The sequence below is a fragment of the Leucopleurus acutus genome (genome assembly GCF_964270905.1).
Source record: "Leucopleurus acutus genome assembly, chromosome: 2".
NCBI lineage: Eukaryota > Metazoa > Chordata > Mammalia > Artiodactyla > Delphinidae > Leucopleurus > Leucopleurus acutus.
The window spans coordinates 86,196,020-86,210,244 of NC_139143.1; the positions used below are offsets into that span (position 1 = coordinate 86,196,020).

Consider the following 14,225-nt stretch of genomic DNA (forward strand, 5'->3'; position numbering starts at 1 on the left):
AAAAGTACCCAGACTTAAAGGCCAAGTTTAAATGGAAGCCCTCCCTTAAATGCACTCTTACTTCCCATCCTATTAGAAACTATCTTTTTATTGCCTTAGTGCGTTGTGATGGCAACGATCACTTTCATAATGTTATTATAAAGTGATTGTTGCTAATGCAAGTATTTCCCCTTGTCTTGCTAGCACCTCTTCTAATATTAGACACACATATAGGCATTCATAACTGTTTGATTTAAAATTTAATTAAGTGAATATGCAGTCCACTATTGTTTGTGTAAGGCCTACGTCGGATTCCAGAATGTGGGGGCAATATTTTCCTTGCCTCAACTCCTGGGTTTTTAAACGTGAAATATCTGTACTATCCTCAAAGAAGCTAAAGCCCCTATTTTGTTTAAATCCATGATATTTTAATTCCCAGAGGTGGTAGGCAGAGTTTGAGAGATTTTTAGTTTTATTTTTTTGGCTGCGCCAGGCAGCTTGCAGGATCTTAGTTCCCTGACCAGGGATTGAACCCCGCCTGCAGTGAAAGCGGGAGTCCTAACCACTGGACCACCAGGGAATTCCCAGAGAGATTATTTTTTAAAAAAGAAAAGTTGATATCTGTCTCATCAATCAACACGGACACCCAGGTCTGCTGATTTTCTGAGAGAGAAAGGCCATGCTACAGTACGTTCCAGAAGCAGCTTTTTGAGGCAGCATTGCTGACCGAACAATTTTTTTTTTTAATGCTTCCATCACAGATCCGGCTGCTCCTCGGGAACAGTATAGGCCTGCAAGTTTTTAGAGAAAAAACTTTCTTCAACTTCCATTTCCTGGTATGGAATGAAAAGAGACGAAAAGCAACCCTCTAATAAAATTAGGCTGGGCTCCACTGTCAGTGGTGTTTCTCGTTGTCTGCTCTAGGTAAGAGTAAGTCACTAACTCCGCCCACACCCCCAGCGTGTCCCACACGGGGTTGCCCCCTCCTGCTCGCGACCCGCTCAAGATGGCTACAGGAGCACTTCCGGTATCTTCCCCAAGTAGGCCCGCCTCCACTGCGTATTATTACCGCGCCGAGGGCAGGACTTAGAGTTAGTTTTTAATTGGTCAACTTGACTGGAGACCTTTCCCATCCGCGACAGTTTCCCGAGGAGCCAAGTGCTTGAGCGCCACGGACGAGAGTTAGAGCTTAGGCAAGATGGCGGACGTACTGGATCTTCATGAGGCCGGGGGCGAGGATTTCGCCATGGATGAGGATGGGGACGGTGAGGACAGTGGAGGCGGCGTGCGGGAAGCGGGGAAGGTGCGAGAGAAGGACGTATTAGGAAAATATAATCTTTCCCCCCAGCAGGGAGGATGGGAGCCGGGGAACTGGGTTTCGGTTGGTTGGAGACTCCGCCCCCGATGGGAGGAATGGGGGCGGGCCGGGAAGGGACTGAACCTGGAGGTGGTGGGGTCTGGTTTCTGATAATGTCTTGGAAGGAGACTATTGTTGTAAATAACTGTTATCTCTCTCACTTATTCTTTCACTTCTGGGGCTGCAGAGAGCATCCACAAACTGAAAGAAAAAGCGAAGAAGCGGAAGGGCCGTGGCTTTGGCTCCGGTGAGTGTTTGTGGGTGGAATGGGGTCTAGAATGGCGAGAGCGACGAGCTTTGGAGTCCCCTTAAAGACTCATGGTGAACAGTGGGAGGAGGGGGATTTCCGGTGATCTCCTGTGTCTTTCTAATAGAAGAGGGGTCTCGAGCGCGGATGCGTGAGGATTATGACAGCGTGGAGCAGGATGGCGATGAACCCGGACCACAGCGCTGTAAGTAAATGGAGCCTGTCTGTCTGTAGAGAATTAGGGGCCAATGAAATAAAACCCAGTAGGAATGGGGTCAGAGGTAGCTTAACCAATCTCTGTGGAGTCTGCATACACGCTACTTCTGTGATCTTGCTTGAAGTTTTTCCTTCATGTCTCAAACAACCTCCCTCCCTTCCCGAACAGCTGTTGAAGGATGGATTCTCTTTGTTACTGGAGTCCATGAGGAAGCCACGGAAGAAGACATCCATGATAAATTTGCAGAGTATGGAGAAATAAAAAACATCCACCTCAACCTGGACAGACGTACAGGATATCTAAAGGTATTCTGAGTGATACTCCATTGCTTCTCTTCACCCAAAAACCTTAGACAGCATTGGTAGTTCTCCCATGTTTGCTGTGGTTGGCCAAGAGTAAAGTTGAAATAAAATGACTTTGGGAATTGATTTTGTTAGACATAGCAAAGAGACAGGCAGAAATAGACAGACAAGTTGTATATATAATAGGGATATGTAATGTACATTTGTTGTTTAGAGTTTATGGATTTTTCTGTTTGAGTAGAAAAAAGCTTGGTGGAATAGGAGTTTTGATAATCTGTCTTTTCACTTGTTCCAGGGGTATACTCTAGTTGAGTATGAAACATACAAGGAGGCCCAAGCTGCGATGGAAGGACTCAATGGCCAGGATTTGATGGGACAGCCGATCAGCGTAGACTGGTGTTTTGTTCGGGGTCCACCCAAGGGCAAGAGGAGGTAAAGTGGAGAGTGGAAACACTATCTTAGTGGAGGAAATATGAGCAAAACAGAATAAGGACATGGCATTATGTCCCTCTGATGGACCCTGCCCCTTTTCCTTCTCCCTAGAGGTGGCCGCAGACGCAGCAGGAGTCCAGACCGGAGGCGTCGCTGACCCATCCTCTGTTGTCCAGGTGTTCTCTCCAGAGATTCCGTTTGACTATGCAGCCTTGGAGAAATAGGGCTGGGGTGGAACTCACTGCATCTATACTTACTCTCTTACCCTACCTGCTTAGTGTTTCTTTTGACTTATGAATAAATGTCCAATTTTTGTTTTCTAAAATTATTTTCCTGTTCTAACATTGCAAGCTCTGAAGCACTATTTACAGTAAGACACTCTGGGTCACTGTGAAGATACTTCTTCCAGGGACTGAATTCTGTGTGAGTTTCTACATTAAATATAGTCTCAAGTCTCACCTAGGGTCAAAGTAGAAACACTGCTCAGTATTTCTTTCTTTCTTTTGGAAGCTAAGGGAGCCAGGGGTACAAGTGAGATGTTCTCATGATACTACAGAATAATTATTCTGTTCTTAAATGTGCTCTCCTGAGCAAATGGATGTCATAGGAATGTCTCTTTTGTTTCTCCTGCCTTTCTTGCTGCCACCTTTGTTTGTACTTTCGTCTAAGGGTCTGAATCTCCTGTTGGGGCATTCTCCCAGAACCTCCTTCCCTGGAGGAGTCTATACTAAGTTCTTGGTGCCCTCTTCGGCAGCCAAGGGTGAAGGCCCCATAGAGGAGAGGATCCAGAGGAGCACTGAGGAGGCCAAAGAGGAAAAGGATGTGGCTGAGGCTGGGAGGCACTTCAGTTAGCATGGTGGGAGAGAACCAGTACCAAAGACCCAGCAGGTTATAAGATGTCTAGCAGAGGACGAAGGTCTGCGAGACAAGCAGGGCCAGTCGCAGACCCTGAAGATGAACATGGGGGCGATTGTCTAAGGAGCGGCAGAGGGCAAATTCACCGGCAGGGGCTGGGAACTTAGAAAATACACTCAAATTCAGAACCACTCAGCTTCTGAGTTGATGGATGGGCAGAAATAGTGAGATGGAGCTCTCCCCTTATAAGGAAGAGAATGGTACAAGCTCTCTTCCCCTTCCCAACCTGGGACTATACGCTCCCCTCTCACCAGAGATTATGACAGACGTGCTGCAAAAAAGGTTTCGATTGAGGTGCTGTTGTGTTACATGAAGCTACAAAGTCTATTTGAAGTCTTGTTGGTGTCCAAGAGCAAAGGAATACTGATCACCCTTCTCCTTAATTCTTGCCCAGCTAACTCCACTTCATAGAATGATGGCTAGTGGCTGGTTAGAATTGAAGGCATTCAATAAAGTTATGTGCAGCATCAGCTGCTAGAGATATGGTTAGCAACTCACTTTTGGTTTGATAGATAGCTATCAAATTTATGAGGCTAGAGGCAATAGTTTTAGGGTACGGGTTAGGGCCTGGGGGTTGGGGTCTCACCATGGTTCCCCTTCCTTGTCCGGGGACTGGACACACTGAGGACAGTGCGGCTATAGCAGACGGTCATGGCAGTCAGTGGCAGCAGAAAGAGGCAGCAGAAGGTGAAGAGGTGGTCTCTTGCCATCAAGCCTTGAAGCTGCTTTTGGTGACACTGAGTGAAGGGGACTGGACCAGCTCAGCGGACGGTGTGGAACAGGAACAGCTGGAGTGGAGTCAAGGACTATTAGAACTGGTCTCCCTTTCCCCTCCCATGCCAACCTACCCACCAGTTCAACAGTATCTATTCCCAATTCTTTTTTTTTTTTTTTAATGAGATTGTTGAGAAAACTTGGGAGCTAATACAGTGCATAATTCCAATTTGTTCTTAATTTCCTGCAGTGCTGAGTAATGGTACATCCATGGTGCCATATTTAAAAGGTTAGGAATGTATCTTGAAAATCCCTATCTTCCTCTTAGGCTATGTTTGTTAAATCTGGGACTTAAAGAACCCTGTCTTCTCAAGTACTGTTCTAACATTGCATTTTATCAAAGGATATATCTACCACCTCACCAACATTTTTTTTTTTCCTCACCAACATTTTAAGCTGAACTTATTTTCCTGATGTGTCTGTGATTCTGTGGAAAAAAGAAATCTTGTGTAAAATGGGTGCTGCTAAAATTTCAGGCCATTTTGCAGTCACTGTGTAAAGTGACCTGTAGTAATAGTCATGTGTACAACTATAATGGTGAAACAACGTTAAATAATAAAATGTAACATTTTCCAAATGTTGTTGGCTGCCCCTTCTCCTTTTTGGTAAACTGCTGGGTTTTTGGTTTGAATCAGTAATGAGTATTTTTCAGTTGAGAGCTTCAGGGTTAGTACCTGAGTTTCAGGTAAGGTAGATTGAGTCACTACTAGTTTGATAAAAGGCAAGCAAGCTTAGTAGGTATCAAATTTCTAGATACAAGGAAGGCATCTGGAAAGTGATTTCAGCAGGCATGAGGGACTTTTAGGAAAGGTGAATAGTATGAGCCACAGACATACAATTTTATGAACTGCTTGGAGTTACGATCAGGCTATTCTGAGCTAGTTGGGAAGTGGTCTTTCCTCTTCCCCTATCTTGAGTCCATATGTTTCTGGCCGTTTTCTTGGGGGGTGGGGGCGCGATTTTGCACCATGCCTAGAAATACTTGACAGGTTGTGAGAAGAGGTTTAAAAATAGGCAGGACTTCCCTGGTGGCGTAGAAGACTCCACGCTCCCAGTGCAGGGGGCAGGGTTCGATCCCTGGTCAGGCAACTAGATCCCACATGCATACCACAATTAAGAGTTCGAATGCCACAACTAAGGGGCCCGCCTGCCGCTGCTAAGACCTGGCACAACCTAATTAATTAATTAATGAATTTAAAAAATAGGCAAGTCTCCTGGACTTACGTTTTGGTCCATAGCCCTACCTCTGACTCTCCTTTCCCTATTTTATGTGCAATTTACCTACTGTAGAAGTCTTTACCTCTGATACTTGAAAACTTGAGTCTACAAAAATAATTTCTAACTACACCAATATTCCCTTTACCATACTAACAATTTTTTATTGACGCTAATATTTTAAATGCAACATATGGGCAATGCAGAATTTATACAAGAGGTCGCTAATTTAGAGCCCAAAATAACACCTTTTGCACCTGAATCACGTTACCGTCAGTTTGCTATTGAAGCAAATAGATACTGCATTGTTGTTGTTGGATTGTCAGGCTCTAAGAAAGGATGAAATGCATCTCCTATTCCATAATCTTGTGGCCTATATGTTTCAAGTGATTTATCCAAAGTCATCCGGCTAGTTAGTGGTAGAGCCTAGACTCAGGAAAAACAGAGCAAAGTAATACAAACGAACAACAAAAGCAATCCTAATTCTAATTCCCAGTCCACATCTAAAATTTGCTTCATATAAACCCAACTGATTCCTTTTGCACTGAGGCAACATGCTGCTTTTTAAAACTTTGGGTAGCAGAGGTCCTGTTTGCAACATATTGTTGGAAGCAATATTTTTTGTTTGTCTTAGAACTGCAGTCAGACTAACTGTTGTTAGTTATATTTCTAATATTTGAGGATTTAAGGATCAAATCTTAAATCTGACTCTGTAATGCGTTATTCCAGAGACTGAAATTTTAGCCCTCTCCCTGACAATCCTAACCCTAGACTCAGAGATGCTGCTTTACACCCTCCTCCCAGATGGTGATAGTGGTTTTGGTTTTTTTGAAGAAATTGCTTCATATTTAGCTTTTTTTTTTCTAGATTTCTAGTTCATTTTCAATATTGAGATTTGATTACTTGGTACTCAAGTTCAGATGCTCCCTTTTGTTCCAGTTTTGACACCCACAATAAAGCTAGAGTAAAAAATACAAATCTGATTATGTCATTCTCCACCTTTTACTTTAGTGTCTCTCCACTGCCCTCAGGATAAAGTACAAGCTTAATATTTGTGATCTGGTTCTTCCTTCCCCTCCAGGCTCATTACTCACCATTTTCTAGTCCTTAACTTTAGCTGCAGCTTCTTTGAGATCATCCACCCTCCACCTTCTCCAGCATTCCTCCTGCTGTAATTCGTCTTAACACCTATCTTTCAAGAATCAAATTGTAACATCTCTGGGAAGCCAGGAATCTTTCCCTGACTGTCCAAGAGTGGGTCTTGGACAGTTCTTTAGCTCCTTATGCTTACCTTTAGCATAATGCTTAACTGCACGCTGTATTGTAATTGCGTACTAATTTGACTCTGCACTAGTCTATAAATTTCTTGAAGGCAGGACTTTGTTGCTCTATCCTTGATAGAGCATTTGAACGCACCTGGGGGATGCACAATAGTTTCTGAATTGATGAATGAATGTACCACAAAGTTTTACCCAAAGCCCCTGATTTCACTGTCTTCTTAATGTCTTCCCATATATATTTCCACCATGCCCTAGAGTTTTTCTGCAATAATCTGAAGAAAGTGGAACTCGGAGGAGGCAAAGAGGTGGAAGCCAAGTGTAGTAAAAACAAAGGCTCTTAACAGAAGTACAAATTAACATGCAATGATCTTAACTTGCAAGAGAGATAGCAGAGGCCCCACGCTGAGGATTAACGGTGACCACGGCCAAGCACACCCCTTGAATCCGAAGGCTCCTGTTGTATATGCAAATTCTTGTCCAGTCTAGCCCTGAGTTCCGACAAGTCACTCACCTTCCAGGCAAGCGGGAAAACGAGTACCCAGGCTGCTCCCAGAAGTTTCCTTCCAGTTGAGCGGGGTTCAAGCGGGTGGAGTACGGCTGCCTGGCGGTCGAGCCCAATGACCACAGGCAGGAAAGCTGCGGCATACATGGCCATTAGTTCAGGAACATGAGTGTCCGACATGCGATGTCCCCGGCCAGCCATTGAACAGTGATATTCCTGGTGGCATAACTATATCTATGGTCATAACCACAAAAGTGACCAGTAAGTCGGCAGCTGCTAAATGGGCAAAGAGTCGTCTTACCGGAGAGGGGCGGAGCTGGCTGGGTTGCGGCCGTGGCACTGACAACAGCACGGCCAGGTTCCTCCAGCCGAAGAAACAAACAGCGCAACACTCACTCCCACTAGGACCTTGGCGGCAGCTGAGAAGGTGAGCAGCTCTGCGCCCTCCACTTCTACTCCTGATCCCGCTGCTGACCCCCAAGGGGTGCCGTTGCCTGCCGACATGGTGACCTGGAAGGGAAAGGGGTAGGGGGGTGAAGTGTGGGTTTGAAGAGGTTAGCTGCGTCCACTGTTTCTTCTCTCTCCTTTTAAGGATATGAGTTGGGTATTTTGCGAATTTCGTCCGCTAAAGCCTCTGTCTCTGGAGACTCTGTCTGTATTCTGGAGGTCACCTGTCCAACTGTCAGGGTCCTGCAGGGAACAGGGATCTGGTGCTGGCTTCTACTTCCATAGACTTCTTTAGCCCCTAGAGCCCTGGATTCGGTCGGAGCGTGCGAGTGTGTGTGTGTTGCGGGTGTTCTGCTGGAAACACCCCAGGGTTGGGGGCAACCCTATCCTAGCGGCCCTGGCGGGAGCACTACGGCGCAGTCTCGCTACGCCCGGACTCCTGCAAGCCCCGCCCTTGGTCCAGAATATTTAAAGAAGAATGTGCCTCTGGAGGTGTGCTTAGGAAACAGAGATCATCTGATTAGAGGACAAGGCGACGGAGACACGCACAAAAAACACGCAGGTATAGGCCCAGAGACAAGGGCTTCTCGTTCTGAAGTTCCGCTTCAGGGGCCGGCTCCACTCCCTTTATTTTCTGATGATGTTTGTCCCTCGCGCGGCGCCGTTGGGTCGTCCAGGAGGCGTGACTAGGGGCGGGAAGTGGGGCGGGAGCGAAGCTGTGGAGCCGGGGCTGCCGCTGTCATGGACGCCTGGGTCCGCTTCAGCGCTCAGAGCCAGGCCCGGGAGCGGCTGTGTAGGTGCGGCCCGAATAGGAATGGGGGGAGGGCGGGCAGAGGAAGACCTTCTTGAGGCGAGGTCAGTTCACGCTACGGGGGTCATAAAGGGTCAGATCGGGCTACGGGGGCCCGGACGGACCGAGAGGGGCTGATTTGAGCCGGCCGTGAGGCCATGGTTCGTTTCTGCTCGCGGGAAAGATGGGGAAACTGAGGCACGAGTGGGCCGGCGGGGAGGCCGCTCAGGGTTGCGTGTTCACATAAGACCAGCACTTTCCTCACTGGGCGATGGTGGAATGAGGAGCGTTCGCCCCGTGGCAGATAGCGACCTGGACTCTTCCCAGAGCGGAGGAGGCACTCCGAAGTTCCCGTGTCCCCTCACCCTACTGTCACCCGCTAGCTCCTCTGCCTCCGCCTTGCCTTCTAGTCTCGATTCATCTCAAGGGCCTGGAAAATCTCTTAGTTGACCTATTTTGAAGAATAACCTGTCTTCCAACTATCCCCCACTCCCTCACATATCACATACATGCTCACACTGATGTGCTTGTGATGGACCCCCTGCCGCCTTCATTGTCCTCTTCAGGCCTTACATTATCAGATCCCTTATTTCCTCAGTTCGAAGTAGTGCTTCCCAGCCCCTTCTAGGCTCCTTTTTATTCTTACGCCTGTCTCTTCCCCTGGCCTGGAGGAGAAACAGTGAGATATGGCCATGAAGAGGAGGAAAGGGAATGGTCTCAAACAGGGGAAGGGGGACACCATACTTGCCTTTTGAAGTACATTTCTGAGGGGGAGAGGAGGGAGGCCTCCACCTTGCCTTACCTCTCTCTCCTCTCTCTCCTCCAGGGCCGCCCAGTATGCTTGCTCCCTTCTTGGCCATGCACTGCAGAAACATGGGGCCAGTTCTGAGTTACAGAAACAGATTCGACAACTGGAGGGTCATCTGAGCCTAGGGAGAAAGCGTAAGTAATTGTGCCTTTCCTTTTATTACCTCAACACTTCCTCCATCCCCAGCTATTCTTCCTTAGTCCCTCCTTCTTGTTTTTGACCTTCTCTGCCGATTCTCCCTCATTTGCCTCTACCCGTATCCTCTGCAAGCCTCCCGATTGAGGTGAGAGAGCCGGTGGAAGAGTAATGAAGGATTGGAAAGAATGAGGCAAATTTGAGAAAACTAAACTGGGACACAAATTGATAAAAATTGGACGTAAAAAAAATTGAACCATTTCTACTCTTTTTTTAAAAAATTGTTCATTATTGTTTCTACTACTTGCTCGACTTTCACTCTCTTGCTTTCCCTCTTTTTCTGTGTCTTGCTGTCTGTTTGCCTCTCTACTTTCAAATCCTTCCTTTTCTTTGCTAATCCCCACAAGTTCTACGCCTCGGTAACTCAGCAGATGCCCTTGAGTCAGCCAAACGAGCTGTGCACCTATCAGATGTTGTCCTGAGATTCTGCATCACTGTTAGTCACCTCAATAGAGCCTTGTACTTCGCCTGTGACAATGTCCTGTGGGCTGGAAAGTCTGGACTTGCTCCCCGTGTGGATCAGGAGAAGTGGGCCCAGCGTTCATTCAGGTTTGATATCCTTTTATCCTACAAGACCTATCATATTCTCCATACTGCATAGCTTGCCTTTCATGAGAGAATGATCTTTTAGGGCCTTCCCATAATATACACATCCTAATCACTTGGCTTCTAACCTTCATTTAGATCTTAAACCATCAGAGAATAATGAATGGGGGCAGATGGAAGACAGATGCTCTTTCATGATGAATGACTAAGATTGGACAAGACTAGATATTCATTACATTGCTTTAATTCCGCTTTTGTCTATACCACAGGTTTATGCCCCTCACTGCTTACTCGTTCATTCACTGATTCTAAAAATACTTAGTAGCTGCTTACTGTGAGCCAGGGAATAAAGCAAAGAGCCAAAGAGCTATGGTTCCTGCTCTCATGAAGCTTCTAGTCTAGTAGGGGAGTCAGATATTAAAACAAATAATCACCAAACCAAATATTTGTGGGAAGTACAGGGTGTTATGAGATACATAACAGGGGGAGCTAATTTAGATTGAAAGGTCAGAGAAGAACTCTTAGAGAAAATTAAATTTTATTTCAGACCTGATGTCTGAGTAGAAGTTATACAAAGCAAACAGTAGCAGAGAAGACCATTCCAAACAGAAAATAGCTCATTCTAAGGCCTTGAACCAAGAAAAACTTCATGGAATTAGAGCAGTAGAAAGAAAGCCAATGTGGTGGACGGTATTGAGTAAGGGCATAAGTTCAAACTGGACAGGTAGACATGGGCCAGATCATTCATGCAAGGACTTCTAGGTAATGGTAGGATTTTTTTCATTTAGTTTTGTTTAAATTTTATCCTAAGTACAATGGGTTCTAAGTAGGGGTGTGACATGATTCAAATTGCATTTAAAGAAGATCCCCCTTGCTGTAGTGCGGAAAATGGATTGCAGTAACGCTAAAGAGGAGAAGATGTCCTAATATGGCCAAGAAATGATGTTGGCTTGGACTAAGGAGCAGGCTGTAATGAAGGTGGAAAGGAATATGATTTGGGAATAAAATGATCTCTATACATATTATTTGTTTCCCTATGATTTGCTTTGTTATTTTATATTATATTAGCATCTTTCCATCTCCACTTATGTCTCTCTTTTCTTTTCATCTTTCTCAGTGATTACAGTTATAACAAGACTTATGGTGTATGAAGGGTGGGGGCAGAGGCATGGCTGGAGTGGTATGGAAAAGCAACTCCCTAGAAGAGTTTATATGCCATGTTTATACTTTTATTCAGTAAATATTTATTCGGCTCTTACTATGTGCTAGGCACTGGTCTAGACAAAGGGACACAGTGGTAAAGACAAACAACATCCCTGCTCCTATGGAGCTCACATTGTAATGGGAGGGGACAAAGAAACAATAAATAAGAAAAACATCAGAGAGTGGTAAGTGCTGTGCAGGAAATTAAAATAGGGTCATGTGATAGACAGTAAATGGTTTGCTACTTTAGAATCGAGGGTCAGAGAAGTCTTCTCTGAAGAGGTGACATGTAAGCTCTGACCTAAAGTGCAAGGAAGAGCCAGCCATTTGAAGATTTTGGAAAGAGATTAGTCCAGGTTGAGGGACGAGGTAGTGTAAAGGTCCTAAAGCAGGAACAAGCTTAATGGGATCAAAATATAGAAAGAAACCAGTGTGGCTGGAGCATAGTGATTGAAGGAAAGAATGGTACAAGATGGAATTAGAGAGGCAGGGTCAGATGTTGAGTTCTGTAAGCCTGTCTAAGGTATTTTATTCTAAATGTGATAGGAAGGAAACCATGGAGAGTTTTAAGAAAGGGTATAATGTGATTTACGTTTATGCCAGCTACTATATGAAACTAGATTCTTGGGGGTGGGGGACAAGAGTGGCAGTGGAGAAACCAGTTAAAAGACTAAAGTAGTAGTTCAAGCAAGATATCATGGTAGCTTAGACTGTGGTGGTGGAGTACAATAGATAGATGTGGATTCAGAATATATATTAGAGGTAGAACGGTTATATTGAATACAGACCACTGTTGTCAGAATGGATTAAAAATCAAAAAACGTAGACTGTTCTTAAGGAATTTATAATCTAACACATTTGGCAAGCTTGGCGTCATTTTTTTGTTTGTTTTCTTTTAACAAAAGTATTGGATTTAAATGGTCTATGTGTTTGAGTCTTTGAAACAACTGAAGGTGTTTTTTTCATAAATTTATTTATTTTATTTTTTAATTTTATTTATTTATTGTTTCTGACTGCGTTGGGTCTTCATTGCTGTGCGCGGGATTTTCTCTGGTTGGGGTGAGTGGGGGCTACTCTTCATTGCGGTTCGCGGGCTTCTCATTGCTGTGGCTTCTCTTGTTGCAGAACACGGGCTCTAGGCGCGCGGGCTTCAGTAGTTGTGGCATGTGGGCTCAGTAGTTGTGGCTCGAGGGCTCTAGAGCACAGGCTCAGTAGTTGTGGCACATGGGCTTAGTTACTCCACGCATGTGGGATCTTCCCGGATCAGGGATCGAACCTGTGTCCCCTGCACTGGCAGGCGGATTCTCAACCACTGCATCACCAGGGAAGTCCTGAAGGTGTTCTTTTAAAAAATTTTGCATTATTGTAGTTCAAGTTGAATGTGTGTATGCTAATGGGTTGCCAAGTGGAAAAGTGAAATATGAGGTTGATCTTAGAATATTTTGTGATGCTCATTATTATAAGCCAGAATCTTAAGGTACACATAAACTCATTAGTTACAGAAAGGTGGAAGGACATTTCTAATAGTGGGTAATAACATTCACTTCTGGTATTCTAATATGTAATCCTTTTGCACTATGGGGGAAAGAAGTTTAAATATTCTGTTGGATATGCTAAGTGGGTATATGTATCTGTACTGACCTTTCTCCCCTGTGTATCCCAGGTACTATCTGTTTTCCCTCATCATGAACTTGAGTCGTGATGCTTATGAGATTCGCCTACTGATGGAACAAGAGTCTTCAGCTTGTAGTCGACGACTGAAGGGTTCTGGAGGAGGAGTCCCAGGAGGAATTGAAACTGGGGGACCTGGGGGTCCAGGGGCTCCAGGAGGAGGTCTGCCTCAGGTGGCTCTGAAGCTTCGGCTCCGAGTCTTGCTCCTGGCTCGGGTCCTTCGAGGTCATCCCCCTCTCCTGCTGGATGTGGTCAGAAATGCCTGTGATCTCTTCATTCCACTGGACAAACTAGGCCTGTGGCGCTGTGGTCCTGGAATTGTGGGACTTTGTGGCCTCGTGTCCTCCATCCTGTCTATTCTCACCCTAATCTGCCCTTGGCTCCGACTCAAGCCCTGATATTCTGGTACAGGATAAGGAGGGGATCTGAATTGGTGAGATGGAATTTTAGATTGTCCCCGTGTACTGGCCTCATTCTAACTCCACTCCTTGGTTAAAGCTAAAATGCAGAGATTTGGGAGTAAGAGGGAGGAGCTTTGGGGAAGATGAGGTGAGGAGAGGTGACTTGTGAAGTCACTTGGATGATTCACATGTTCAGATCTGCTGGAACTTTTGTTCTTTTCCTCCTTCATTGCATTGTCTGTGTCTCTCTTGACTCTTTTTACTGTCTCTTAAGTCTATTTAAGGTTCTGTCTCTGTATCTCTTTTGTACCTTCTCAGTTCCCTGTCATAGGAATTTAATCAGCAGGATTACTTTTTGGTATGGGAGGTAGAAGGTATGGTCTATAAGGTTCTAACTGCCTTCTTCTTTTTCCTCACAAAGGTGACTTGTGGCTGTTATTTTCCCCTTCAGACTCCAGATTTAATTTTGAAGGCTTGATGTCCCAGTGGACTCTTCCCACATGCACCAGAAGTAGTTTCATGCTTCCTTTTCCTCTCTCATGTCTACCTCACCAAGCTTTCTCATGATTTGCCCTTACCTTTCCCTCCACTCACACCTGCAGGTTTCTGCTTACACTTTGATTTCAGGGCCTTGTTCTAGCCTTTCCATACCCCTTCTTTGCCTATCCAGAATGATGCTATGTTTAGCATCTTGTTGTAAATACTGTATAGTGATTCTGTGTAAATAGCTGAGGCCCAAGCCCATGATGGATAGCAAAGCCTTCCAGGTTAGCAAATTAAAGATCAGTTTGCTCATTGATGTTTGGTCTGGTCCCATGTGTTCTGGTCATCTGAGGCCCCTGTTTCTGTCACTGTGGTTTGGGTTTTCCATAGGATTAGCCACTGGCATCATTATCCACAGACTTTTATTGAGCATCTACAGTATGTAGGGCATAATACTAAGT

General features: G+C 45.2%; 2 protein-coding genes and 1 pseudogene across 5 annotated transcripts; 2 read left to right on the top strand and 1 right to left on the bottom strand.

Annotated features, from left to right (window-relative positions):
• The first annotated feature begins 983 nt into the window (after positions 1-983).
• RBM8A (RNA binding motif protein 8A) lies at positions 984-2,859 on the top strand. 2 transcript variants are annotated; one of them, XM_082861733.1, is made up of 6 exons: positions 984-1,244; positions 1,524-1,583; positions 1,714-1,788; positions 1,969-2,105; positions 2,398-2,534; positions 2,646-2,859. In XM_082861733.1, exons 1-6 carry the CDS (start codon positions 1,178-1,180, stop codon positions 2,689-2,691), a joined length of 522 nt encoding a protein of 173 aa, XP_082717859.1. In that variant the 5' UTR covers positions 984-1,177; the 3' UTR covers positions 2,692-2,859. The 2 variants fall into 2 exon arrangements, with proteins under 2 accessions (XP_082717859.1, XP_082717858.1); XM_082861732.1 differs by having other exon boundaries at positions 987-1,244; positions 1,711-1,788.
• Positions 2,860-2,955: 96 nt separating this feature from the next.
• LOC309976197 (gonadotropin-releasing hormone II receptor-like) lies at positions 2,956-7,977 on the bottom strand (annotated as a pseudogene). The gene is made up of 3 exons (XR_014327217.1): positions 7,230-7,977; positions 4,036-4,237; positions 2,956-3,544 (listed from the first exon to the last, which is right to left on the bottom strand). The product of XR_014327217.1 is annotated as a gonadotropin-releasing hormone II receptor-like (transcript).
• A 330-nt stretch (positions 7,978-8,307) lies between these two features.
• Positions 8,308-14,122, top strand: PEX11B (peroxisomal biogenesis factor 11 beta; the record flags this gene model as incomplete). Of its 2 annotated transcripts, none has more annotated exons than XM_082834185.1 (4): positions 8,308-8,522; positions 9,284-9,399; positions 9,808-10,009; positions 12,873-14,122. In XM_082834185.1, the coding sequence occupies 4 exons, from the start codon at positions 8,308-8,310 to the stop codon at positions 13,276-13,278; spliced, it is 939 nt and encodes a 312-aa protein (XP_082690311.1). In that variant the 3' UTR covers positions 13,279-14,122. The 2 variants fall into 2 exon arrangements, with proteins under 2 accessions (XP_082690311.1, XP_082690310.1); XM_082834184.1 differs by having other exon boundaries at positions 8,399-8,464.
• Positions 14,123-14,225: the final 103 nt, after the last annotated feature.